Below are 27,404 nucleotides of genomic sequence, written 5' to 3'. Positions count from 1 at the left end.
CCGGGGGTGCGGTTCCCCACCCAACACCCGAACCGGGCACCTGGCGGAGGCCCGGCCCCCTCGGCCCCCTCGCCGCCCCAAGTCACACACTTTGAATTCCTGGGGGGCGCTCCGGGGCGGGGCACGGCTAGGCAACTGTGACCCCGGGGGCCCGGGCCGCGTTTGGGACACACGTCCTGTGTGACTCTCTACGCACGTGTGTGTCTGCGCCACCTCTCACCTGGACAGTTGTCATCGGCTTCGTTGCTGCCTCTCTCCTGTCCCCAAACCCATCTGCTTTGCTCCCTGGTGTGTGACGAAGCCCTGGCCCTTAGCTTCTCTCCAAAGTCCCCCGGGGGCTACACCTGAGTCCCAGCTTTTCCTCTTAAAACCTGCCCACCCCTCCTCAGCCCTCCTTGCCCCTCCTCGCCCCTCTTGGCCCCTCCTCACCCCTGCCCCCCCTCCTTGCCCCTGCCCTCCCCTCCTCACCCCCCATCCCTTCTCGCCCCTCCTTGCCCCTGCCCACCCCTCCGCACCCCTTCTCACCCCTGCCTGCTCCTCCTCACCCCTGCCCGCCCCTGCCTGCCCCTCCTCACCCCTGCCCGCCCCTCCTTGCCCCTGCCCTCCCCTCCTCACCCCCCATCGCCCCTCCTCACCCCTGCCTGCCCCTCTTCACCCCTGCCCACCCCTCCTCACCCCCCATCGCCCCTCCTCACCCCTGCCAGCCCCTCCTCACCCCCCCATCGCCCCTCCTCGCCCCTGCCGGCCCCGCCTCGCCCCCCTTGCTCCTGCCTGCCCCTCCTCACCTCCCCTCACCCCTCCTTACCCCCTCCTCGCCCCTCCTCACCCTCAGCCCCGAACGTGTTCCCACTGCGGGGTGTGGACGGGCCTGCACGGCAAGGCCGGGACTCCCCAGGGCCCGGCGCTCAGCAAGGGAGTCATACGTGTGTGGAGGCCTTTCAATTCAATTTATTTCAGTCCAGTGCAACTCAAAGCCATTCAGCTTAATTCACGTCCGCGTATTGGAGGAGCCGGAGCCCGGGCTGGGCACCAGCTCCCGAGCGCAGGCCTCCCCGCGCACCGGGTAGAGGTGACGGGCACTCACGGGGGCCCCGCGAGGCCCCGCTCACCTCTGACCGCTTCCCTGACAGGACACTGCAAGCCGCTAAGGGACGTGTCGCGGCCACCGTGTCCCCGGGGCCCGTGAGCTCCGATCACCCGGAGCCGCGCGCCTCCTGACCTGCGTCACCGGCTATGTCGCGGGGGAAGAGCAAGCTGAGCTGAATGAATCTACCGCGGGGGGCCCCACCTCCCCCGCCTACCTGCCGCCGGGGGGGCCACTTTACCAGGACATCGCCACCCGGCAGCGATGCACAGCAGCAGCTGCTGTGCATAAGCCACAAAGCCCTGGTCCCACGCCAGCGCCAGCGGTGACTTCTCGGCGGGAGTCGGTCGGGATCCAGCTGCGTGGTTGGGTGCGGTCCTAGGTGTCACAAATAGCAAACGGGGCGGCAAGGACGGCCAGTCTCCGGGACCTGCGCGTCGGCAGAGTGCGCGGCCCGGGCACCCGGACGCCGGGAGAGGCCGAAGCTGCAGGGGAGGTCAGATGGCAGCGTCAGCGCGTCTCCTTCCTCCTGCGCCTGAAACAACAAACGGAGACAGAGACCTCCTGAGGGGCTTCGGGACAGCCCTGGAATCACGGCCCGACCGCAGAGCAGAGGCGAGGGGGCCGTGCACCTGCACCTGCACCTGCGCCTGCACCTGCCTTCCCACCGGAGACGCTTCCGGCTCCTTCAGGGCCAATGATTTCAGAGGATGAGAGACCCCGAGGAGCCCGCCCCGCCACGAAGCAGACGGGAGACCTAGCCCCGGGGCTCCCCGCTGCGCCTCTCTCCTGGGGTTCAGTGAGACTTGCGTGCGTTCGGCCAGAACCCGGCGCAAACAGAAATAAAACACTTGGCCATGGTCCGCGAGGAAAGCGGGAAAAGCCAGGCGGCCCGGGGCGGAGAGAGCGGGGGTCCGCTCCGCAAGGGACCCAGCTCGAGGGGAGCCCCACTCATCCCTCCATTCACTCAGCAACACAGTGCGAAGCGCCCGCGACGTGCCAGGCCCCGGGCCGGAGCGAGACGCGGTCCTCGAGCTCCTGGAGGGTGCGCGGCGGGGGCCGGCGGGAGGCGGGCGCCGTGGAGCCCCAGAGCTCACTGCGGGTGCCTGAGGGGCAGGGGGGGCCAAGAGGTGACCTGCACTCCGAGGTCCAAGGACTAGGTAAGATCCCACCTCCCGAGTCGTCAGTGCTCCTGCCTCGGCCCCCGCTGCTCCTGCTCGGAGGGCCCGACCTGCATCGGCACCCGGGCTCCGGCTGGGGGACACCCTGTGCCTGTGCTCCTCAGAGATGCTTGGAGGGTCCCCAAAGACTGAGGGAACCTTTCAGGTTAAGAGAAACCGAGGAGACGTGACGACTGAATGTAACCGGGGATTTTGGACGGGCCGGGGAGGCAGGGCGGGGACTGTCCCTGGGACCCCGCGGGACACCGCCCATCGCCCCGGCCTGGAAGACCTGGGGTCGGTGCTCCCCCATCCTGACTTGGATAATGGCCCTTTGCCTCGGTGCGGGAATGTGCTCCCAGTCGGGACTTCATCCCCCGCGAGCTCAGGACCAAGGGGCACGTCTGCCATCCGCTCGCCAACAGGGCAAAGTGTGCGTGTGCGTGTGCAGGAGGCAAAGTGCCAGGTAATGGCCGGGGTGAGGGGTAAGGGTACAGGGGGTTTGTACTATTTTGCAACCTTTTTTGTACGTCTCCAAGGACATCGGAATGAAAGGCTGCCCCCGAAGCTGGGTGCTCAGCGCAGGGCCCTCCGGCGGCGCTGGGGCTCGGAGGCCACCCAGTGGGCGCGGGGAACAGGCCAAAGCAGGGACTAGCGGGAGCGCGGGCTGGACAGCCAGGCTGCGGCCCACGGAGGACCTGGGCTCCCCCCCGCGCGGGGACCTGCCGCTTGGTGTCACGCAGGGGAGGGGACGAGAGCGGGGGCCAGGCTGGCCTCCGATGGGCTAGCCGGGCGCAGGGGGCTCCTGGGCAGGGACGGCACCGGGACAGGAAGTGCCGAGTGAGGAAGTGGTCTCGGGAGGAAGGGACCGAGCCCGCGTCGCTGGAGGGGCCCGCGGACACGGGTGGCCCCGGAGAGGTAGGCGCGGCGGCAGGGCGGTGGGCGGGCCCCTGGAGGCCCCCCGCGGCCACCTGCGCCTCGGCCCCCTACGTCCTGGTGTAGGCCCCCTCGTCCTGGCCGAGAGCCTCTCATGGGGCGGGGGGCCTGGCGGCGGCACGAGGAACACCAGAAGATGCTCAGAAGGGCCCCTGGATGGGTCGCGGGGGGTGCTCAAAGGGTCAGCGGCCACCACTGTGTCCCCACCATCGCTGCCTCCGGCTGCCCTCTGGGCACCCAGCAAGCGGGCAGGAGTAGGAAGGGCAGGTGCAGCGGCCCCATTTCCCCACCAGCCAAAGCAGAGGGCCAGGGCCCGGCTAACCGTCACCGCCTGTGCTGCAGATGCCACCCCGCCGTCCAGCTAGTTGGGGGCTTCCCAGGGGCCGGCCAGGCACATCAGCTCATCTCTCTGCACTGGGTGGTGCCTCCAGGTGGACCCAGGCTCTCCAGGGACACGCACAGCATTAAAATGCAGCTTCCCGGGCCCCAGAGCCGGAGGCAGCAGCTCCAGGACGGTGCCCTGAACACCCCGCTTTAAGCAAGCCTCCCCCGCGCCCGCATCCGCGAACGTCGCCTAGGAGCACAACACGGTGGAGAAACGCATCTCGGAGGGAGACAACAAAGGGCAATTATTCCCATCCTTGATCATAATTATTTTCAACCCCTTACATCATGATTTTAAGTGGCTAGATTTTTCCCCTTCCCTTAATACAGTATTCCCTTACAAAAAAAGAAAAAAAAATGATGGGAGTATTTCAGAAAAGATAAATCCAGGTCGGTCGAAGTAGTTATTAGGACTTTTTACTTTAGCCTGGATAAACGATGACTTTCGATAAAGGAAGGAGTGACAGGCCCCTTCCAAGACACGAAGGGCTGTCAAGAGGGAGCTAGGAGACTTTGTCCTAAGATGATCTGGACAGCGGGACCGGGGCACAGGCCACGAGGCTGATTGGGGCTGAAGAGGGCGTCGCCGGTCCAAGGATGGCAGTGGGGCCGGGCCCAGGGGACGTGTCCCCGGAGCGGGTTACGGAGGACAGTGCTGCGCGGGGCAAAAAGCTGGACCCGTGAGAGCCTGTACGACCCTAATCATGCACGAGGCTCCGTTAAGTGCAGAAAATGATGAGAGGACCACACCTTTTAAAGAGAATTTCACAGTTCTGGGGCGGGGGGGGGGGGGGGTGCGGTTATTAATGATGCATTTTAGTTGGCTGACACACGAACATTACTTTCCGGGGAAAACAAACTTACTTCTAATGAGTGAACATTAGGGTTACTCGGCACCAGGCACTGGGATATGCTTTTTCACATGCAGGATCTTAAAAAAAAAATTCAACGCCACACCTGACGTGTAATGAGGGCTTGATAAATATTCACTGGGTGTTAGTAACTAATAACCTGTCACTGTTAGCCCATTTTACAGAAGAGAAGGGGGCTGAGACCAGAGGAAAGTGGCTCGTCTAAGGTTATCCAGCCGCTGAGTGAGCCTGGAGTCCAGTAGCCAGGAGCCGTCATACTGCACCGATGCCTGGGCCAGCTATTGGGTTGTTCATCTGAAGTGTGTGTGTGTGTGTGTGTGTGTGTGTGTGTGTGTGTGGACACGATGGAGGCAGAGCACAGGTGTGGCTGGCTTTGTCCTGACACCGTGTTTCTCCTCTTGGCAAGGATGAACCTACAGAACCAGCGCCCTGACACACGGGGTCCTTTACAGCAGTCATCGTCTTTCTACTGACACAATCATTCAGCAGACCTAAGAGCCCGAACTCCTTCTTTGACATCTTAGCAAAAGCAGTATTTCTCACTTTAATTTGATGTTTTAGTCTTGGGGTGGGGGTGGAGCACTGGCATGGGCTGCATTGTCCAGAGCAGCAGTCTGCTTTAGGAGAGGAAACTCCCAGCAGACCTGTCTCCTTCCCAAAGCTGCTTCACTTTTCTAGCAACGCCCCGGGGCGGCCCCGGCGGAACCTCCGCTGCTGCTCCAGCTGTCAGCAGCAGGGGGCAGCACAGCACACCCTGCGGGCAGGTAGCCTGGCACCGCTGGGCATCAAGGTTGACCTTTACAAGGGTTTCCTATTATTTGGAGAATTCTAGAAGAAGAGTACTACTGATTTAAAACCATGAGATTCAAAACACAGAAGCACGTAGTTACTCCCTTACTACAAACTCAGTAATTAGAAAAAAAGATCTTAACACAGCTACTCTCGTGAAACACTTCAAAGGGGGCTCACGCTTCTAGTTTTCTTGGGTCTCTTCCCTCACGGTGATCTTGTAACGGCTGGTGGGCAGCTTTAGTGCACCTACGACAGCTAACTGAGTTGTCTCAACTTTGTATAATTTGCTACGTTATACAAAAAAAAAAAAAAAATTAAAAAGATATTTAAGGTTGCAATTCACTCCCGGTTTGGAAACCGACTTCATTTTGAAGCTACAGCTGTGATTTCTCTATCGTTTCACTCCCTTTTCTAGAACTCACCTACGAGATTTCAAATGAACCACACTTACAGCAGCTCTCGGGCACTTGCTTGCCTGTTTCCTGAGTTACTGTTTTGGTAAATGCTTCCTGCTGGAGCCACTTCGGCCTCTTACTCTCTAGAATCCGTAAGTCGCAGTCGTCTGCCAATGAGCCTGGAAGTCTTGTGCAGATGGGCACAGGTGACGCCAAGACTTGGCCACAGCAACTCAACCTGTTTTCTCCTGGGCTTTCAGGGAATGGTGACCAGGCTCCCATCTGGAAAACTTGAGGGAGGCAAGCGGATCACGTAAAGGTTCTGGACACAGGCATGTCTGCGTTCCCATCTCCGCTGTGTCACTTAATAGCTGAGTGGCTTAGTCAGTTATTTGTGTATTCCAGTTCCTCATCCTTTATAAAATGAGGATATACCTACTTCACTATATGGCTGGGACTGTAAATCGTATTTATTAAAACGTTTAGCATGTGTCGGGTACTGTTTTAAGACTTGGTGATCTGGTAAATATAACTCTTGCTGTCATGAAGCTTCTGTTTCAAGTGGGGGTGACAATGGAAGAGGGAGGTAATTTCTGATAGCGGGGAGGGCACAGAGACCATGATAAATGGTGGTGTGATGCAGATGCTGGGGTAAATGCCTTGGATGAGGGGAGCGGGCTGGGGAAGGCTGACAGGCAAGGATCACATGGGGGCTGGGGCCTGTGGAGGGAATTACAGCCAAGGCTGGGGGCCAGAGGGAAGCAGGGGAGGACCAGATCACCTGGGAATGACCGTGGTCTCCATGTTCACACAGATGTGACTGGAGGCCAGACAAGGGGCAGGACTGCACTCACTGGGTCACTGTGGGCCCAGGGACTGGGAGCCAAAGTGTGGGGCAGGAGCAGCAGCACTCAACACAGTGCCTGGCACAAACCCAGCTGCAGATGGAGTTTATGGATTTAAAAAAGTGACACATGGGAAGCTGGGGTTCCTTTAAGGAAAAATACTCTCGAGGATTTTCCATCAATAATCTTAATTTTATCTGAATATGTAAAGTGATAATACTTCCAAGTTTTAAAAACTGGCTCATTTTATGAGCTACAGCAAAGCTGCCCATAACCACTGTGATTATTATGCTCACTGTAGGAGGCTCAGATAAACTTAACTCTGGTTTCTTCCATTATAAAATAGATGTATATCATAAACATTTTGAAAAAGAAAAATAAAGGGAGATCCCTGGGTGGCTCAGCAGTTTAGCGCCTGCCTTTGGCCCAGGGCGCGATCCTGGAGTCCCAGGATCGAGTCCCGCGTCGGGCTCCCAGCATGGAGCCTGCTTCTCCCTCTGCCTGTGTCTCTGCCTCTCTCTCTCTATGTCTATCAAAAATAAATAAATAAACAAATCTTAAAAAAAAAAAAAACGAAAAAAAAAACCTGCCACTCTATCACAAAAACTGCTTTAGCATTTTATATGTATACTGCTCTTCAGACTTTGTTTCTTTTTTTTTTTTTTTTTTCAGACTTTGTTTCAAGCACTGTGGACAAGAAATTAAAATACTGGTTCTTATTGTCCTAATATTTTTGATTTCTCATTTTTTCCTTCAGCAAAGACTAAAAACATTACATAGCTACAAACACTGTATCTCCAAAGTTTTTTTGGAGATCTCCATACTTTTTTTTTTTTAAATTTTTATTTATTTACGATAGTCACACAGAGAGCGAGAGAGAAAGAGAGAGAGGCAGAGACACAGGCAGAGGGAGAAGCAGGCTCCATGCCCCGGGAGCCCAACGTGGGATTCGATCCCGGGTCTCCAGGATCGCGCCCTGGGCCAAAGGCAGGCACCAAACCGCTGCACCACCCAGGGATCCCCTCCATACTTTTTCTATGAAGAACACATTAATTCAGCTCTACTGCTTACAACACAATCTTGAAAAGGAAATTCTAGGTACTGCCCTCATCAATATAGATGAGCAAGTTAAAACAAAGACACCTCTCTGCTTGTTTAAAAATGTTTAAAAGGTCAAGATATGCAGTCGGTACAATTATGGGAACCCAAACTCTCAATACATGTGAGTATGAGGAGAAGGGGGAGGTTTATGACCAGCACCTGAAAAGTCTACTAGCTGACAAACAAAACAAGTAAAAGTCATGTCGTCTTTATCCTAAAACAAGACTTTGTTACCTGAAATGTCAGAATTTTAAATGCAGAGAATGTGTTTGGCTTTTTTTTCCCTACAAATTCCAGGGGGGAAATTAAGATCAATATTGTACTTCTTTTTTTGCTTAGTACTTCTGATTCACTTTGTGCTTCTCACCTTTAGGACCTAGTAATAATATGCAGCGCCACTTTAGGAAACATTTTGTACTGTGTACAAATACTTCCGAGACCAGCTTTATTTAATTGGGGGATATGTAAATATAAAAAGGTGCATTTTACAAGATAGCAGACCAGTTTAGGCGGTAGGTTAGACCTATGGAAATAACAAAGAAAAGAGGTGCTCTGGAGTTTACCAAACTGGAAAAACTGAGATTTCCAGATACTCATAGAGCAAGAACCAACATTTCTCAAAGGCACACAAGAATGTTAGGGATTAATGAGGCCCACGTCCATTAAGCAGTCCTGAAAGAGAACATCCTTATTGGACAGTCACCAAATAAAACCTGCAGAAGAAAGCTGTCATAAATAACTTGATTAAAATACACCACTAGAAATCACATTCCCAGTCTGAAAGCACTAGAAACTAACATAGCAAACCCAAGACCTCCTGCAATGAATTAGGAAATACAAAAAGAACTATTTGGAACCAGAGGTATTTTGCCTACAATGAATGAGTTCAGATGTCTCTCAAGCTCTGAAATTGTTAGATTTTGAAATTGAGAGAATTTCAATCTAATTTAATTCATAGCAGAACTAAAATTAGTAAGAATTTATTAAATACTTATGGGCAAATGACTGTACTTGGACTTTTTCAGATTTCATACTGGACAAATGGGAGCCGTGTTACTGGAAGAGTGGCAAGAAGGTTGGGGAGATCGGAGGGAAATAAACATCTGAGGCTTGTTTTTTCGGGGTTACAATAGAAAGTTTAAGTGAAAAAAAAAAAGAAAGTAAGTTTAAGTGAAAACCAATCACACACAGGTGGTTCCAATGACGCCAGGAAACTAAGGGAGGACTGAGGTAATCAACAGCGGATGAAGCTCTCCAGAGCTACTACAGAGAGGACAATGAGCCTGGGGTGTCAGTTGGTTAGTGGAGACATGAAAAGAAGGCAAGAGCATCATCACAGAAGCTAAGGGGAACTCTGAAGGGGACTGATGGTCAATGGGTTAAACGCGCAAGTCAAGGCCAGAGCGCAGCAGACTGGCAAGCAGGGAACCACGAGACCCTGAGGGCAGGTTTTTGGGACAGAAGCTAAATTGAAAGCCTAATGAAAATTTACAAGACTGACAGCCTAACAAAGAAAAAGAGGCCAATAGAGTCTAATACTTTGTCAGAAAAAAACAACAAAACAGGAATGCAGTTAGAGGGGCAAGAGAATCCTGCACAAGACTTAAGACAGGAGGGTTTCCATACAGTTGCACACAAAAGGAAGAAACTCAGAGATGATGAGGATGCTGGGAAAGGAGGTGCATATGTAGAGACCCAATCTCAAAGATCTGGAAGACAGAATCTGATAGGACAATGAAGGAGGCCCAGGCATAGCTCTGAATGGCTTGTGCAGACAGCGGTCAGCCAGCCAGGTCCTCACAGCACAACCAGGGCGGCGTTCAATCAGGATTTCTCCTTGCAACCAGACTGTCAGGCCATTAGCCATGTGAAAAGTCACTGTAGTGTCCAATGATGGGTCACAGGATCTTACTGGTGGTCCTGAAATGAGATTACTTCCAGGCAGAGGCTCCAGGTGGAATTCAACTAAGGAGTCAAGATACAACCCTCCATACTACCCCACAGAGTCGTCCTCCTGCCACTACCTTCTTGCAGCCAGCTTCAGGACAGGCAGTCTACAGGCCGGCTCTGCATTGTATTTCCTGCTTAGTGGAGATACAGAGTGCCAGCAGCCTGCAGGGCTGAACTGAAATACATTAACCAGTATTTTTAACCATGGGCAGCTCACTCGATTATGAGGTATTAAATACAAGACCTTACGATACACATGACTGTAATAATAAACTGCTCAAGAGAATTCAATGGTTGAAGTCCTGTTTTCACGTGTGCTGAGGACCAACAGCTTTAAATCTTCTACCTTGGATGATGGCAACAGGTCCTCTCCAAAGAGCCACTGTGCAGAGTATTTATAAATCTTGACTTCTGGCTGTGATGGCGCGCGCGCGCACACACACACACACACACACACACACAAAGAGGTATCTACACTTCAGAGAAAATACCAAGCAAATCCTAAGCGATGCAACTAGAACACAGGTAAGTAAGTATATTTGTGCATTGGTGTGAAAGCGCTCCCTCTCCGAGGATTCACAGGTCTTGTTCCAGCAAAGCTGGAGGCAGCAATGGACCAAATCTGCACCACTGGTGCCTCTGGGCTCCTTGAAGCAAAGCAGGTTCATCGTGGGTTGCGGGGTTACATAGGGCAGCTGTGAAGATTAAGAATTATGTGGAAGAACAGGCAGCAGATGTTCGCTATACATACACCTGCTCCATCTGAACAGTATTCTTGACTGAAATATTTCTCACACTCCTAACATGCTTTTAGAACCGCAGCACCTATTTTGACAAATGTAAGATAGATGATCAAATGGATTTCTGAAAATACACGAATAAGACGGATTCTCCTTGGGTAGCTCAGTGTGAAGAAATTCTGAGGAACTTCAGAAATGTTCTGAACAGCGATGCCATTACTGGAAAACATGCAGCTGCTCCAAGTGTTCTGAAAAAGGTAATTTTCAATTTGACAGGCAGGCTCTAAGAGGTAACAATAAACTCCCCTTGGCAGCCCTATTACTCTGGTTCATTATCATTTCCAGAGAGCTAGCCACATCACATGTCCATCTTAAGACTTTTACTCTTTAGCTGAAAAAAAAAAAAATAGCACCATTTAGTGTTCCTATACAGACCTTAACTACTAATCCACATCCGAGTCCAAAAAGTGCCATATCCCCCTCCCCTTCATATACTTCAGGGGAGGTTGCAACAATATGGTGTTCCACAACAGCAGCAGCGATCACTTACGTGGTCACGACTCGCCAAAGTTCTGAACAGCTAACAACTCTAAAAGGCAGGCACCCAAGACTGAAGCCAGTGAGATGATGTAACTTGGAGAGACAGCTGGGACTGGGACCCAGGCAGTCACGCAGGAGTCCATTCTATACCTTAGTTCTTTTTGGTTTTGCTGGCTAAATTTAAGGAAGAATCATTTAATAACATTGAATTAAGGGTTTGTAGGTAACAGAATCAGACGATTTGGGACTGACACTTTGGGTATCTCTCAATTTAAGAACACATCAAGACTCCGAGATGAGCTGCCTTCCCAAGGTCACCGCTGCTTAGTGGCCAAGGTGGACGATATCCTAATCCCAAAGCTAGCATACCGTACCATCTCTCTTTGTTCAACCTCAGAGAAAGGCAAATGATACTGTGTTATCACCAGGAATATTTCTAAACACAATCCCATGGAAGAACAAGTAAAAACTGTTTCTCATTCTTTCTTTAAACACTTGCCATAAGGTTTCCACGTGACAACTGTAAGCTAGAAACTGGGGATAAAAGGCAAACAGGATGCAGAACTCACAGTCCAGCAGAGACAGACATATCACCAAGGGGACAGATCATCACAGGTCCTATAACAGAAATCCATGTAAGGGTTGTTCTTCATGTTCTCTAGATGATCCTGGACTTTCTAACGCTCCACGGTGTCCAGTAAGGGAAATTCACATTTGAACAGAAAGAGGACAGAAGCCTCACCTATAATCCCAGTTTTGTGTAGTTGTATAACCCAAGAAAGAGTACAGCTGACCCGTGAATGCAGGGTTTGCGGCGCCAATTCCTGCGCAAACATAACCACTAATAGCCTACTATTGACAAGAACCCTTTCCAATAATATAGTCAATTAACACATATTTTGTATATGTATTATATATGCTATCCCTACAATAAAGCTAGAAAAAAATTTCACTAAAATCTAAGAGGAAATACATTTATAGTACCATACTGAAAAAAAATCCATGTGTAAGTTGTCCAGTGCAGTTCAAACCCATTGTTAAGAGGTCAACCGTACTTCACTCTCCTCTTTTAACATGAATATGAATCTCCAACCCTTTAAAACTTGAAAAACCCACCCAAACTACCATATTTTAAAGAAAATATTTTTAAAGACCATGATTTTGTTAATTAGGGGTACACTTAAGGAGGTGTCATTATTGAGATTAAGTAGGGGATTGCAGAGAACTGAATTATATAAAAAATTTCAAAAATTATATATACACACCACAAACTAACACCCAAATCGATTTAAAAAGCAGTTCAAAGACTCCTTGGGGTTTTACAGTGTTCTGAAGTTGAGTGGCATTTATATACTATTGTATAGTACAAGTATAGATATATTCAGTACTTTATTGAAACTTTCTGGTTGCTGAATTCTGGAAAACCAAGTATTTGTAAGCTGCCCAAATGGTTTCATAAAATTTCCATCTAAAACATGATGCTGGGGAAAGAATGTGGGACCTTTTAGAAAAAGCTCTGAATCTATTTAGAATCTATTTAGATTCAATATATAACACCTTAAACAAGCCACCTAAACTTGAGGGAGGTTTTTTTTTTTTTTTTTTTTTTTTTTCCATCTATACAGGGAGAATCACCTTCCTTCAGGGAGTTTTTGTGAAGGTTTCTTAGACGGTGAATGGAAAGGCCCAAATGAACACAATCCATGGCTGATGTTTAATAAATGAGTTCCTTTCCTACTGCCTTTTAAAAAGCAGCTAAGTGGTACCCAAACCTCACAGCCATAATCCTAAATGATTCCAAAGTCTGAAAAAAGGGAAAACTTCAGATTCTATGTAGAATTAATTACTATAAAAGTCTAGGCTACTTCTGTGTGAATAAAGAATAAAAACCATACAAATATTAACTAGTAAAGTTCTTAAGAGCCCCTAAAGAAACTGCTGAGATGTTTGCAGGTCAGTTAAGTCCTGTTCCTGCCTCCTACTATCCTAATATTCCGCTTATGCCAGTAGTAAGGGGGTGACAGGTCAGGTGGCTCTTCACTAAGCTGGAGATATTAGTTCAAAGTAGGATTTTACTTAGTAAAATTAGAACAAATGTATTGACTTTACAGCTATAAGTGATGCTGTCCACAAATGTGGCAAATAACTTCAAGTATACCTGGAAATACAAATTCCAATTTTTAAATTTAAGCTAACGTCTAATTTTGGAACTAAAATAGTGAAAAACCAAGGATTGTAACCTATCAAAATCTTGGTGATTTTGTGTGGATTGCCAAGTTCAATGCAAAAAAACCAAACCAAAACAAAACCCATCATTATTTAAATGCACTAACCAAATTTCTTTCTTCTTCCAACCAAGGGTATGAATATCAGTGTACCAAAAAACATGAATTCTGTATGACAGACTGGTATGTTAATTTACTACGACTGTGCCTCCAAAATACTGTAGTCATTAAACAAAGATTTCAAGGTCACATTACTACCATTAAACTACTCCTCAACAGAGGCAAATACAATTATAGGCTGATGGACTGCAAATACACGTTTAAGGCAATGGCTTTTTAGTGTTTTTTTCTTAGATCTAAATTTGCCTTTTCCTATCAAAAATCACTGTTTTCTGAAACTTACTGAAAATTAAAAACCATGAAAATCAAGTACATGTTCCTTTTCTTCTGACTTCTATCTTCCTCAGGACCTTGCAGGTCCCCATTCCCTACCCACCCGCCCTGTTCAGACAACAGTTCAGAGGGCAGGGGCAGTCTGAAAAGTCACTCACTATTAAGACCATGAAATGAATGATGAAGCTATACAACCAAAGCAAGATCCATGCTTTATGAACACATTATTCTCACATGTCTGCGTGACAGCTTTGATACACAAGATTCTTGGTTCATTTTACAGATTCTGAAACCAATTTGCTCAAAAGGTGAATTCTGAAACCATGGTTGGTATAGCAAATGAATATATCAAAACAAACTTTAAAAACTTCATCCAAATATTTACATTTAAAAAAGACATTTAAAAAATAGGCTACTTATTAAGTGTGCTTGAACAAACCATGTGTGGAATTGAATTCCATTCATTATGGAGTTAGTTTCTGCTAAACACATACTGATACTATAGAAGACCCTGGCAGCTGAGGATTTAAGAGTTTTCAACTGTTCCCAATCTATGCTAAAAAATAAAACATGACAAATATTTTCTGAGGCACTAATTTGAACCTCAGCAGTGGAAAGGCTAGTATGTAAGGCAAATTACTTAGGAGTCAGAAGGGCTGGCACCTGTAACTCAGCGTGGCTTTGCCACTGCCTAAGTACCACCAAGTAGTCAATGAAACGGTCTAGAAGCCACTTAAATTTTGTAATTATACCTCACTGCATTGTGTTCTAGTATCACAAACTTAGAAATTCACAAAACAATGTTTTTGAAATATATTCCTTGAAAAGGTAGAGGGTCTCCTATATTACATTAAACAAAAAACATGCAGTTTTTACAGCTCATAGAGCTTTTTCAAAATAAGCTACTAATCATACAGCCCAATTAAAAACTCAAACACTTTATATTACAGGTATAGAAAGTTTATAGTTCAGCAATGCCAATATAGATAATTTGACACCTTAGCCCCTATTTGCAAAGTTGTAGAAGTTTAACAACTATACAATAACTTCTATTCTATTGTCATAGGCTTTGGCTCAGATGTTTAAATACTTAAAGAACTTGGAAAGATTTTTTTATTTGCGTATCTTATTTTGCTGTTGTTTCATGTGGGCATGGGTGGGGATTATAGTGAGGAGGGGAGGAGGGGTCAGTTCATTGTAATAGACAGATCAGGAATTAAACAGCCACTAGAATTTCAGTTACCATTTCCTTACAAAATATATGGGGAAGAATATGGCTTAAAGACAGAGGGGAAAAGCCTCTTATCTATTCATACTATTTGACTTACCCTTTATCCAGTCTGACAATAATGCCAAACTTAATTTACTACCTGGGACAAGAGCATTTTATGAAGTCCAATTTAGTTTTGATTCTGAGATCTTAAGTGCTTAAAATTTTTGAATTCTTCAGATTACTAAAAAAATCTATTCTGGACAACCAAAATACTAAAAAAAAATTAGATAAAAATGAATTGGTTAACTACTTAAAAAATATCCAACTTTTTTTTTTTTTTTTACAGATTAGTAGTATAATATATATTTACCCCAATAAACTGACTTTTTTGCTTAGTCTATAGACCAAGACAATTTTTCTCAAACAAGATACTTCTATTAAGGAAAAAAATAAACGATCTCTTAAAAAAAAAAAATCTAAGCGGGTCAGAAATAAAACAATGGATAATACACTCGGGTCCCACAAATGTACCATTTTCTTTTTGTAAAAAAGAGAGAAAGAAATAGGAAAAGAGAGGGTGGGGTGGATTTTATATATCAAAATCAGCAGAATTCTCATGCTTCACAATTTTGTTGCTAGAAATCCCCAAATTCCTTGGGCTCATTTGGGAAGTTTTCTGAAGGTGCGCATCATAGTAAACAGCAGCAAAATACCAAAACAATTCTATTGCTAAAAAGCAGCTACTCCTGACTATGCCTTTAGAATACTAGTTGTAAAACAGCAACAACAACAAAACACTAATTTGTGCCGTCAACTGAGATTTGAGCAATTCTAAAAGAGAAATTGTTTTCTTTACAACAGTCTAAGGCAGGACATCCACAATCATATTGGACAAATATTCTTTTGAGTTTTGGGGGGAAATACTAGGAAATGTCAAAAAGAGACAACAGCATTATATTTAGTATTCTAAAGGCAGGCTTCAGGTAGTTCAACAATGATTCTGGTAACACTAACTGCTCACATACATACACACGCACACACATAGATTTTTAATGGCTTAAAAAAAAACCAAATTTGTTACTTTAGAAAAATGAATGCAGTGCATTTTCAGTAATATTATTATCGCCACAGACTCTGATTGCTCAGTCCACACATAAGTAGTAGTTGCCTTCTATGGTGATATGGCTTCTCTGCACTAATTCCCATCAGGCCGAAAAACATTAGGGCAGGTTAAGTAAAGACTGAATTGTTGCACAAAGGAACATTTACTCATCAGATCCCACTGATCTCTTCTGTGCCCGTTTCCTGGGCAACCTTCTTGGTGAAGCTTTATCTGGAAGAAAAGAGAAAGTTTTAACTTGCTTATTGTAAGTATGATGGATTCAAAAGATCTTTAAAAAGCATTTTCCTTCCACTTTACCATTAAGTCTAAAACACACACACACACACACACACACACACACACACACACACACACACAAAAATACCCTAGTAAAAATTGCCTCTTATCTAGTATAGGTTAAACTAGCCTTTAAAATAATCCTTCAAGAGGTAACTCAATTCAAAAAAAACTTTGTACAATTAGGGTGGCAAAAGGTCTAATCTTGGTTACTGTGATATTGAAGCCACCAAGCAAAATCTTAAATTCTACAATTTAGTATGTTTATACATGCAAAAGTAAACACTTTGGAAATAGTGCCAAAGGTATGAAATTAAAGCTTTAAAAACACCTATATTGGCTACAAATTAATATTTATAAATGCAGCCATGCAGTTTGCATAATTTTTAGTAATTTCATAAATTTGCCTGGAATGAGCAGCAGGTTAAAGGAAATTTTTAGAAGATCAATACTAAAAACATCACCCTTCACATGTAGGCATTCTTTGTACTTTTTCTTATCTTTTTTTTTTTTTTTTAAAGATTTTATTTATTTATTCAGGAGACACAGAAAGAGAGGCAGAGACACAGGCAGAGGGAGAAGCAGGCTCCATGCAGGGAGCCCGACGTGACTCATTCCCGGGACTCCAGGATCATGCCCTGAGCCGAAGGCAGACACCCAACCGCTGAGCCACCCAGGCGTCCCTGTACTTTTTCTCTTTATCTCTTAGAGTCCTAGCGGGGTCTATTAAATAAAAGCTAAATTGGTGGTGACTTTCTGCTTCCATCCAGGAAGAGCAGTATCTACGTTTCTTTAAATGAGGCTGTCTTCTTCTCTGACCATACTTTTTCAATTTCTAGGAGCACTTTACATATTAGGAAGTCAAGCCCTTTCTGGAATAAGTTAGAAACTATAATTATTTTTCCAGCTTAAAAAAAATGAAGGGGTGGAAAAAATATTTCACATCAAAGTATGGGATTTATTTTGTAAGCATTTCATGAACGATTATGAGAAAAAATCTACCTAGAAGATCTTAATTTTTATTTTCTAAGACTGCCAGATCATCCTAACTACAGTTTTAAAATATACAGTAAATATTTATCAATATATTCTTTTTAAGATTTTATTCATTTATTCATGAGAGACACAGAGAGAGAGCGCGCGCGAGAGAGAGACAGGCAGAGACACAGGCAGAGGCAGAAGCAGGCTCCATGCAGGGAGCTCAATGCGGGACTCGATCCCCGGACCCCACCCCAGGATCAGGCCCTGGGCTGAAGGCAGGCACTAAACCACTGAGCCACCCAGAGATGCCCAAGAATATTTAACAACTAAATTCTCTTTTTAAAAATATGCTTAAGAGTCAAGGAGTATAATTTATTAAGACTGAGTCTGCAGATCACGTGAAAACTGACCTTGGAATTTTATTAAAATAGGTTAATGATGTGTTTAGAGGGGGCTCAACTCACCCCAAACTGAGCATAGAAGTAGTTTTCTCAAGAAAGTCTACAACTTTCATCAGATTTCAGAACGGTTAGACTGAACTACTGCCTTTATGCAACTGGCCAACTATTAGATATTTTATTTGAGTAGCTCCATACCCAGCATGGAGCCCAATGCAGGCTCATACTCAGGACCCTGAGATTAAGACCTGAGCTGAGATCAAGAGTCAGGATGCTTAACCAACTAAGCCACCCAAGCGCCTCTCAAAAAGTATTTTAGAATCTAACAGCCATCTGTGTGAATACAGCGGTTACTATGCAGATGTGAAGTGGTGATTTATGGACTTCCAATAATCTCAACCACCTGCAGCAGGGTTTTAAATATGAGAATAAATGAAAAAGAGCCTCAGAGGACCTGTGATGCCTGTCTCAACACATATCAATTAAATTCCAGCAAGGCAGCCAACTCTGTCTACCTTAACAATGAGTCTAAAAACCTCCATCACCTGCCTAGCACAGCAAGTTAAGAAGCAGATAAATGAGAAACAGTAATAAAATAGCACTCTAGAGTTATTTGGCTTTCGGGAAACTGGCTCCAAATATCTCAAGAGTCCAGAAAGTAGCATTTTACTTCAACAAAAATGTTGTGTGTAATGATGTTTTTCAGCCACCAAAGAAAAAACAAGCCCCTCTTATCACTTCCCCCACCAAAAACCCTAAGAAACTATTTTTTTTTTTAAAAATTGAACATATTAAGGTCAAAATATTCTATGAAACAAGAAATCAACTGAAAGAACAAAAAACACTGGAACATGCATGATGTTAATGAGATTCAGTAAATGGGGCAGATCTGAAAATGCCTTTAAAAAAAAAAAAGATGTTATAAAACCCACCTAATCATGTGGTAAAACTGTGACTTTTTTCATTTTTAGAAAGGACAAAAGCAAAATGTTAGCAGAAACTTCAACTAGTCCCTCACCAACCCCTTCTCAGAGTAATCTATTCCATCTCCTATCATACCTGGGGAGTCATACTATACAAATAGTTGTCAGATGAGTTTTGTAATTAATGAAATTAAAATTTCAAGCTTCCTAATGGATCCCCGAGTTAAAAAGAAAGTCAAATTACATGAAAGACTTCATCTTTGTAAGTTTCTGATTAAGGTTCCTTATGTATACGTTTAAAATACTAGTATTAAGCAAAGGGCCTATAATTTTCTATTAAAATAAGCTAACCTGTCATTTACAGTTAGAAAGACTTATAGGTAATTGAAGCACCCTAATCTGAAATGCAAAACATATAAGGAGAAAAACGTATTAGTAGCAGGCTCAAATTGTTTCAAACTACCCCTCCTTCCTTTACAATTCTCATTGAGTGAGGAGGAGACGAGAAAAACCTCTTGCCAAATTTACAGTGGCCCCTGAAACCTATTCGTCCTCACATTACCCCTCCCCAAAATTCCTGGAAACCTGAGAGACCTTCTACTTCCACAAAAACCTCCTGTTCTATTATCTCTAAAATTTCTCTTGGTTTTCTCCATTATGTCTTCAAATATGCAAATCACATGTCCTATCTTTGAAAGAATTGGCTACTTTTTTTCTAAATTATCTTCAATTTGCTCAATGTTCCAGTCTGGGAAAACTCTGTTCTAAGCGTGGTTCTTAAAATATGTCTGGACCAGTAGCCTCAAAAATCACCTAAGAACATGGATATATACAAATTATTGGCCCTACCCAGACCTACTAGACTGGAAACTTGGGGGAGGCGAGTGGCTAGCAGGGGTAAGAAACAGGCTAGATGGTTCTGGTGAGTGCTATAATTTAAGAACTACTGCTTTAAGGAATCATGTGTAATATAAAATATAAGAATAAAAAATCAAATAAAAATATTAAAATTGACCTGAAAATATCACTTTGATTTCAGGATTTATTTGAAAAAAATATGTATTTTCTAGCGCAGTTCACAGAATGAGCCTAGAAATAATGTCACCCAGTATCAGTAACATCCCTTAAAATCTAGATTTTCACTTCTAATGTCATCCAGGGGTCCTTGGAAAGGCAGCTTGCTCCATGCCTTGAGCAAGTACAAAATGTCTAGATTACCTTGTTGAGCTAGCAAGTAAAGGATCAAAGATCAAAAGGATACAGTTAAAAATGGTTCAAAAAGGCAACCAGTAAAAAAAAAAAAAAAAAGGCAACCAGTAATCCCTTCTCAGCTTTTTGGCTGAGATCAAGTATAAAAAGGCAACCAGTAGTCAAAACTGTAACAATCGTAGCATCAAAAAAGACAGCTGACTAAAATACACGGATTCTATGAAAAACTGAGTTTATACATGATAATTAAAAAACAAAGGAGAAAATTAGGAAAATCTCATTTGTCACACTGGGGTGGTTTTTAAACTAACTCTTTGAAAACTGGAAAATAAAGGGAAGAATTAAGTACTTATCCTGCTTTTCCAGTAGGAACTGTCTTTTATAAAGTAACCAAAAAGTCCCAACTGATGAAGGAAAGAACTACTTTACAAAAAAACAAACAAAAGGCAATTAGCAAAATCAAAGAAATTTCAATGAAAAATGATCACTTAAGACTTCTGAAACATTGACTCAAGAAAGGATTTTCAACAAGTGAAACGTTTAGAGAACTGGATATCTGTGTGATGACGAACTAATACCACACAGATAATTTCTAGGTTGCAAGCAGAAACAACTACCTTCTCCTGGTTACATGGAAAGATCATATGCCTACTGCCCTAATCTAGTGCTCAATTTAGCATCACTAATGATGGGACAATCAGATACAGTTTCTTGATGTGATGCAGGGAGAAGTACTTATGAGTTATGATGTATGCTATCAGCCAAAAATATTTCAATCTAATCAAAGCTATAGATTTATCTTCCAAGTTAAACAAATTTTAACTAAAAGGCACCAAGAGAAAACAATCACAGAAATCTGGAACAAGGGACTTTTTAGAGTCTCATTCTTCAGTGAATCAATGGGTTAGCAGCACTAGCATTTCCTGGAAGCCTGTAGGAAACACCAACATTTAGGCCCCATCCTAGAGCAAATGAATCTGAACTTTTATCATAAACAAGATTTTCAAGTGATCTGTATACATGTTAAAGTGTGAGAAGCCCCTTTCCAGGACAAGAGGCCAATTTCTTGAGGTGCCATAAATTAAAAGGGACTTAAGACAAAACCAGATGCATCATCCTATATTGGAAAAAAGAATTGTAAAGAATATTTTTGAAACTGAAGAAATTTCAACATGATTATTTATTAATAAAGAAAAGAATTCATTATTCTTTAAATGTGATATTATTTCTGTCAGGAAGTTATTTCTTTGCAAATCAAAAATTTTTTTAGAGGTAGTATGTCACTTATATAAAAAACTTGCACTCTAAAAGAGCAAATAATCAGGGAGTCTGGCTGGCTCAATCAGAAGAGCATGTGACTCTTGATCTCAGCGTTGTGAGATTGAGCCCCACGCTGGGTGTAAAAGTTACTTTAAAAAAGAAAATAATGGGGCAGCCCCAGTGGTACAGCGGTTTAGCGCCGCCTGTAGCCCAGGGTGTGATCCTGGAGGCCCGGGATCAAGTCCCGCATCGGGCTCCCTGCATGGAGCCTGCTTCTCCCTCTGCCTGTGTCTCTGCCCCTCTCTCTCTGTCGCTCATGAATGAGTAAATAAAAAATCTTAAAAAAAATAAGTAAAATAAAATAATGTTTTAACTAAACACATTTATTTTCCCCCATACTTCTTCCTACTTAACCTCTGTGCCCCCGAATTTTTTTAAAATTTTCATTTCTCTTATTCAAGTAAAGTTAAAAATTTTTAATTTAAATTTTAGGTTGTTAAGATACAGTGCAGTACTGGTTTCTGAAGTAGATCAGTGATTCATTACTTCCATACAACACCTAGTGCTCATCACAAGTGCCCTCCTTAATGCCCAGCACCCATCTAGCCCATCCCCCAGCCCACCTCCCCTCCATCACCATCAGTCTGTTCTCTATCATTAGTCTGTTATTGTGCTTCTAATTTCTGAAATGCTCTCAGGACTCCTTTGATTTCAAAGGCTGAGGCTCCAACTAAGACTTCTTGGCTCCCAGGCTTTGCTAAAAGTAGTAATGGTGAGAAAGAACTGATTATGTATGAAAATATTATGTACCTTCCAGCTATTTTCAAATTCCAGTAACCTTTTATTAATAACATGCCTCTCAATAAGCCTGTAGAGAGTAATGCATCAAAACCCTGAATTTGATAAAAATTTTATCACTTTAACTAGAAAATCAGATTATCTTAATGCTGTTTATGGAAGTTTCATTGTTGTTTATGAAGTTTTTTCAAAGTGGGGGTTTCAAATACGTTGAAAAAGCAGGAATACAAGTGTCTTTGGTAGTAAGACATTGTCCTGAAACAAAATCAGGTTTTGAGCAAGAAAGGCCAAGTACTATTAAAAAATATTTAATGACTTTATCCATCTTTGGGTCTTAAGTCTTCCTGGGAAAGTACATGGGCTTCAGAATGAGACGATCCAGCTGTGACACTTGACAAGTATTTTTCCTCAGTAGCAATTTCTCATCAATAAATAGAGACAGCACCTCATCTTGCAGAGTGAATGCCCAGTACAGAAGTTTAATTCTTTCCTTCAACAAGGTCTCCCTGGATTCTAATATGGTCCCTTTTCCTAACTTAAAAGTCATCCATATTATTCACTCTACCACATACTATCTCTGATTACTCAAATATTTCATACTATCTCTGTTTATTCAAATATTTCATACGTGTCCTTTACTTCCCTCAGGTAGAAATGTAAACTCCTGAAAAAAACCAGTAATATTCTTCTTTTCAACATACCATTCAGAACCTAGCATAGTATTATGACACACTAAATACTTGACACTTGCTGATGAAAATACAATCATAAATTCATACGCTCTAAGTGTAGTAATTCTCAGCTTTAAAGTTCATGAATAATAATGTCAGGGAGAAAAGATACAATAAAACCAACTCCTCTTCAATCTATTTGTTATTTAAGAATTCTCTGAGAGGAGTGGTGCCACAGCTTCAGTTTTTTAGCTGTAACTTTTAATGCTTTTAGGGCAGCCCCAGTGGCTCAGCCGTTTGGCGCCACCTTCAGCCCAGGATGGGATCCTGGAGACCCGAGATCGAGTCCCACGTTGGGCTCCCTGGAGCGTGGAGCCTGCTTCTCCCTCTGCCTGTGTCTCTGCCTCTCTCTCTGTGTCTCTCATGAATGAATAAATAAAATCTTAAAAAAAAAAAAACTTTTAATGCTTTTAAATGTAGTTTCAGCCAATTCTGTGTAAGACATTTAAAATTTCATTTTTTAAAGTTTTATTTATTCATGAGAGATACACAGAGAGAGGCAGAGACACAGGCAGAGGGAGCAGGCTCCTCACAGGGAACTCGATGCAGGACTTGATCCCCAAACCAGAATCACACCCTGAGCCAAAGGCAGACACTCAACCGCTGAGCCACCAGGCGTCCAAAAATTTTAATTATTTTTGAAGAACCTTTATTTTAAACATCCAGACTACATTAAGTAATTTTGAGGCATTATAAAGAGACCACAGTCTACCCTCAACCCAATTCCACTTTTTGCTATGATGAATTTCAGGATAATATGGAAAACTTGTCCTTAAAAAAAGATTAAAGATTTATTTAAATTTAAAGATATATTATTTCATGGGATCTCAGCTATCACCTACACTCTATGTCCCAATGTCTCCAAATCTTTTGGTTTTTTTTAAGATTTTATTTTTAAGTAATCTTTACACCCAAAGCAGGCTTGAACTTACAACCCCCAGATCAAGATTGCATGCTCCACAGACTGAACCAGCCAGGCACCCCATCAGTGTCTCCAAATCTTGATTCACCTCTGCTCTAAAAACTTTCGAATGCTTACTGGACATCCTTATCTGGGCTCCTCATACTCAACAAATCTAGTTTCAATTCATCTCCCCTCATGCATGTTGTGCTACTGTTCCTATATTCTCTAACAGTATGGGATCATCTTCCATCCAGATGCCTAAAAGTCAAAATTATTTTTCCCTCCTCCCACCCTCAAAACAAAAAATCACCAGAAGCCCAATCTGCTCCAATTCTGAAATATCTTTCTAGTTTCTTTTCCTCCACATTACTATTGTTTTAGCTTAGCCCCTAAGGATTTCTCAGATGTTTTAATGAAATCATTTAACTGGTATCCCTACTTCTAGTAGCTCCTGGTTGCTAAACCATATACCACAAAACTACGATTATTTCTTTCAAAAATATAAATTTCTGGCAGCCCGGGTAGCTCAGCGGTTTAGCACCGCCTTCAGCCCAGGGTGTGACCCCGGGGTCCTGGGATTGAGTCCCACATCAGGCTCCCTGCATGGAGCCTGCTTCTCCTTCTGCCTCTCTCTCTGTGTCTCTCATAAATAAATAAAATAAAATCTTTAAACTATATATATATATATATATATATATATATATATATATATATCTTACTTCTCTACTTCAGAGTATCTGATGGCTGACTTTTAACAAGAAGGAAAGCCAAGTCCTTCACATAGTGCATAAAACTTTGAAGATTCCTTCTTTCCCAACTTCTTAAGACTCTGGTCAAAAGTCAAACTTTATAAATGATGTCCCCTACTCTCTCCTGGAAGATGAAGGGCCCTCCTATGCTGTTACTGCTTTTGTGCTCACTTTTAACAAAGCACCTATGATACTGTAATTATGTTTCAATAGAGAAAGCTTTCTGAAAGTAATAATGAGAACAATTCAATTTGTAACCCTGGAAAGGACTGTGAACAGCCCATTCACAACAAAGTACATACTAGGTAACCAATATAGATGTGTAAAGAAGAAAAACCTTATTCATAATTGTAAATGAAAAATGCCATTTTGTACCATACTGCTAGATTAAAACATCTGATAGTATTTAGTACCTGAGAAAGACTGACTGGTAAGAGTGGAAAAGAACTAGGCAATATTGTACATCGTTGAAAACAAACTACCTTTCGGAAGGGAAATAAGACTTTACATTAAAAAGAAAATGTATATAATTTCAGACGTATTTTTAGGATTATCTAGCCCAGGTGAAAGGGGAGAAGAGAATCAAAAGGTACAAATTTGCAGCTATAAAATAACAAGTCATGGGGGTGTAATGGACACCACGGTGTCTACAGTTATTAACACTACATTGTACATTTTAAATTTTACTAAGAAAGTAGATCTTAAAAGTTCTTGTTACAAGAAAAAAAAGACTTGGGGTGTCTGCGTGAGTCAGTCGGTTAAGCATCTGCCTTTGCTCAGGTCATGATCGCAGAGTCCTGGGATGGAGCTCCGCATTGTATACCCTGCTCAACAGGGGGTCTCCTCCCTCTCCCTTTCAAATAAATTAATAAATAAATCTAAAAAAAAAACCCCACAAAAACGTTTTTAACTATGTGTAGTTAACAGATGGTTAACTAGACTTACTGTAGAGATCATTTCACAATGTATACAAACATTGAATCATTACGTTGTACATCTGAATCTAATGTCACTTATCTCAATTAAAAAATGAGGAATTATAAATTTTTATATAAAAATTAATTTAGAATTAAACACCTGAAATAACATATATCCTTCAATACAGAACAGGTTTAATTTATTAGGACACATTTATATAAAGGAGTACTACCCAGTTACTAAAAAGAATGAAGTCAGTCAGTCACTATCATTAAAAAAAACCCAAGACATGAAAACTCAGAAGTAGAACAGTGTATGCAGCATGATGCCATTTGTATCAACTATTCACAAAGAAATAACAGACATATGTACTGGTAAATGTACAGAAAATACTTAAAATAACACACAAACACCAATTATTTATAGAAAATGAAGTTAGTGGAGCCAGAAGGGAATCTCAGTTTTTCACTTCTGTACTATTTACTAATGTTTTTAATACAAGGCCATACTGCTTTTATAATGTTTCTAAACAGTTCATTTATGGGGCCCCTGGGTGGCAGAGTTGGTTGAGTGATAACTCTTGGTCTAAAAGTTCAGGGCAGGATTCTGAGATCAAGCCCGGCATCGATGGTCAACACAGAGTCAGCCTGAGATTCTCTCCCTCTCCCCTTTCCCACACCAACTTGCCTGCTTGCTCTCGAAAATAAGTAAATAAATCTTACAACTAGTCCATTTATGATTGGAAAAAATAATTCCCATATTCTTTCATAAAAATTAATAGTTTAATCACACATGTAATGTTAAAATATATGTTATGTAAACTACCAGGCAAAGTTCTGGGTTTATTCTTTCAAACTACAGTGGGTAGTTAGTAGTTAGCTTTTCTAATAAACACAGTGCTGAAAACTGTTCCATTACTCATTAAACTTACTGTATTCATAAGCTACACAGAATCCCCCAGTACTATATATAGCAAGCACCATTAAAAAAGTTAATTGCCTCACCTCTTCTACTCTGCACTGAAGCAACAGAAAAAAAGAGATAGGAAAAGATTAGGAATATGGAGAATTGACACATTTGTATATGAAACTGTAGATCTGGAAGCATTTCTAAATTAAAGCATAAAAGTACTATTCACAATAAAATTTTAAAGTGTTTATTATACTAGGTTCTCCACAAGTAATGGAAAAGATGAGTGTTAAGTAGCATTGACCAAGCATTTTTGTGTCTAAAATACTTAAGTTTAACTTCCACTTAAGATAAAAATTTTCCAGCCAAGTTTATAAAAGTACTTACTGATTTGATTCAAGGTTTCCTGAGGAATCCAACTCATGTCAACATCATTCTGACTTGATGTACCCATCTCTACCTTCTGTATGGGTCTCTTGCGCTGAGAGCACAAAAACATTATTTTATAAGAGTTCTCTTATAATGTTCACTGTAATTTTTAAAAAGCATATTAAGCTCTTCTAGCTTTAAAAACATACTCCTACTTAAGCACTTTACTAATTAGAAGGAGAAAAATCATGCCTATCACCAACTATAAATAAATGATAAGGAGTAAATCTTCACAAGAATTTATTTTCAGGTTTTAAAGACCTTTTCCTCTGCTATGAAGCTTCCTACGTTGGTGGACTGGTGGACCAACTAAGTATTTATAAAAAATTCAAGATAATTACTGAAATACTGCATGCAAGCAGGTAGATCTGTACTGTTAGCTAAAGCTAAATACGCTCATACAGTTGGCATAGGTAAAATAAAAATATAAAATCTTATTTAAGCTAACAACCTCAAACTCTGTCCCTGGAATAACTGCAGCAAATTGCTAGAAAGAAAGTGATTCAATTCTTTTAGTCTTGCTCTTAAACAACAAACCTAATCATTTATGTATCAAGTATACAGTCTAAAAACTAGACTCTAAAAAAAATAAAAAATAAAAAAAATAAAAACTAGACTCTGAGTACATGAAAAGTAACTAAAAACTGGCTTCATTCAAATGAAAAAAAAAAAAAAAAACTGGAGTTGCCATTACACCTCATACATAAATTTATAGCAAAAAGGCTATTATGAAAATGAGGTAAAGAAAGTTGTGGAAATTAACACCTGAGTATTTCTGAGTATTTCTCCTTTAAAGATCAAGTAATGAATATAAATTTGACACAAATCATGTTATACTTTCCATTGAGAGGATAACATGGGTTGTTCCTTTTTTTTTTTCTTTTTTTGCAGGGAGAACAGACAGATAAAAGATTAAGTGGTGGAATAAGCTACCATATCCAGACAAAGAAAAACCATGATTATAGCAGGTGCTTCGGCATTGCCACTTTCCTACCCTAATAAGAAAGCAGAAGTTTGATAGAATATAGCCAAATTCGTTCATTCTATTTCAAATGAAAAGATTAACTTAAATGCTAACTGGAAATTATCTCTAAAGAGTAAAAGCTGTATTGATTAGACGTTGAATAATATATCCATTGAAAAGTGTAGTAAACAGTACAATGAAA

At 42.5% G+C, this 27,404-nt stretch overlaps 1 protein-coding gene across 3 annotated transcripts in view; it reads right to left on the bottom strand.

The window, feature by feature from the left end:
• Positions 1-928: 928 nt before the first annotated feature.
• Positions 929-27,404, bottom strand: part of SSR1 (signal sequence receptor subunit 1) — a 39,063-nt gene continuing 12,587 nt past the window's right edge. Inside the window, exons 7-10 of one of the 3 annotated variants that reach the window (XM_025999393.2) lie at positions 26,197-26,290; positions 25,905-25,919; positions 15,900-15,963; positions 929-1,619 (exon numbers count right to left, since the gene is read on the bottom strand). In XM_025999393.2, the coding sequence (XP_025855178.1) occupies positions 1,595-1,619; positions 15,900-15,963; positions 25,905-25,919; positions 26,197-26,290 (198 nt within the window). In that variant the 3' untranslated portion in view covers positions 929-1,594. Of the gene's footprint in view, positions 1,620-13,616; positions 15,964-25,904; positions 25,920-26,196; positions 26,291-27,404 lie in introns of those variants that run through there. The other 2 variants (XM_025999394.2, XM_025999395.2) reach the window with 2 other exon arrangements.

The sequence above is a fragment of the Vulpes vulpes genome, chromosome 12, assembly GCF_048418805.1.
Source record: "Vulpes vulpes isolate BD-2025 chromosome 12, VulVul3, whole genome shotgun sequence".
NCBI lineage: Eukaryota > Metazoa > Chordata > Mammalia > Carnivora > Canidae > Vulpes > Vulpes vulpes.
Note: the sequence above shows the minus strand (reverse complement) of the source record. Positions and strands in the feature narration are given on the sequence as shown.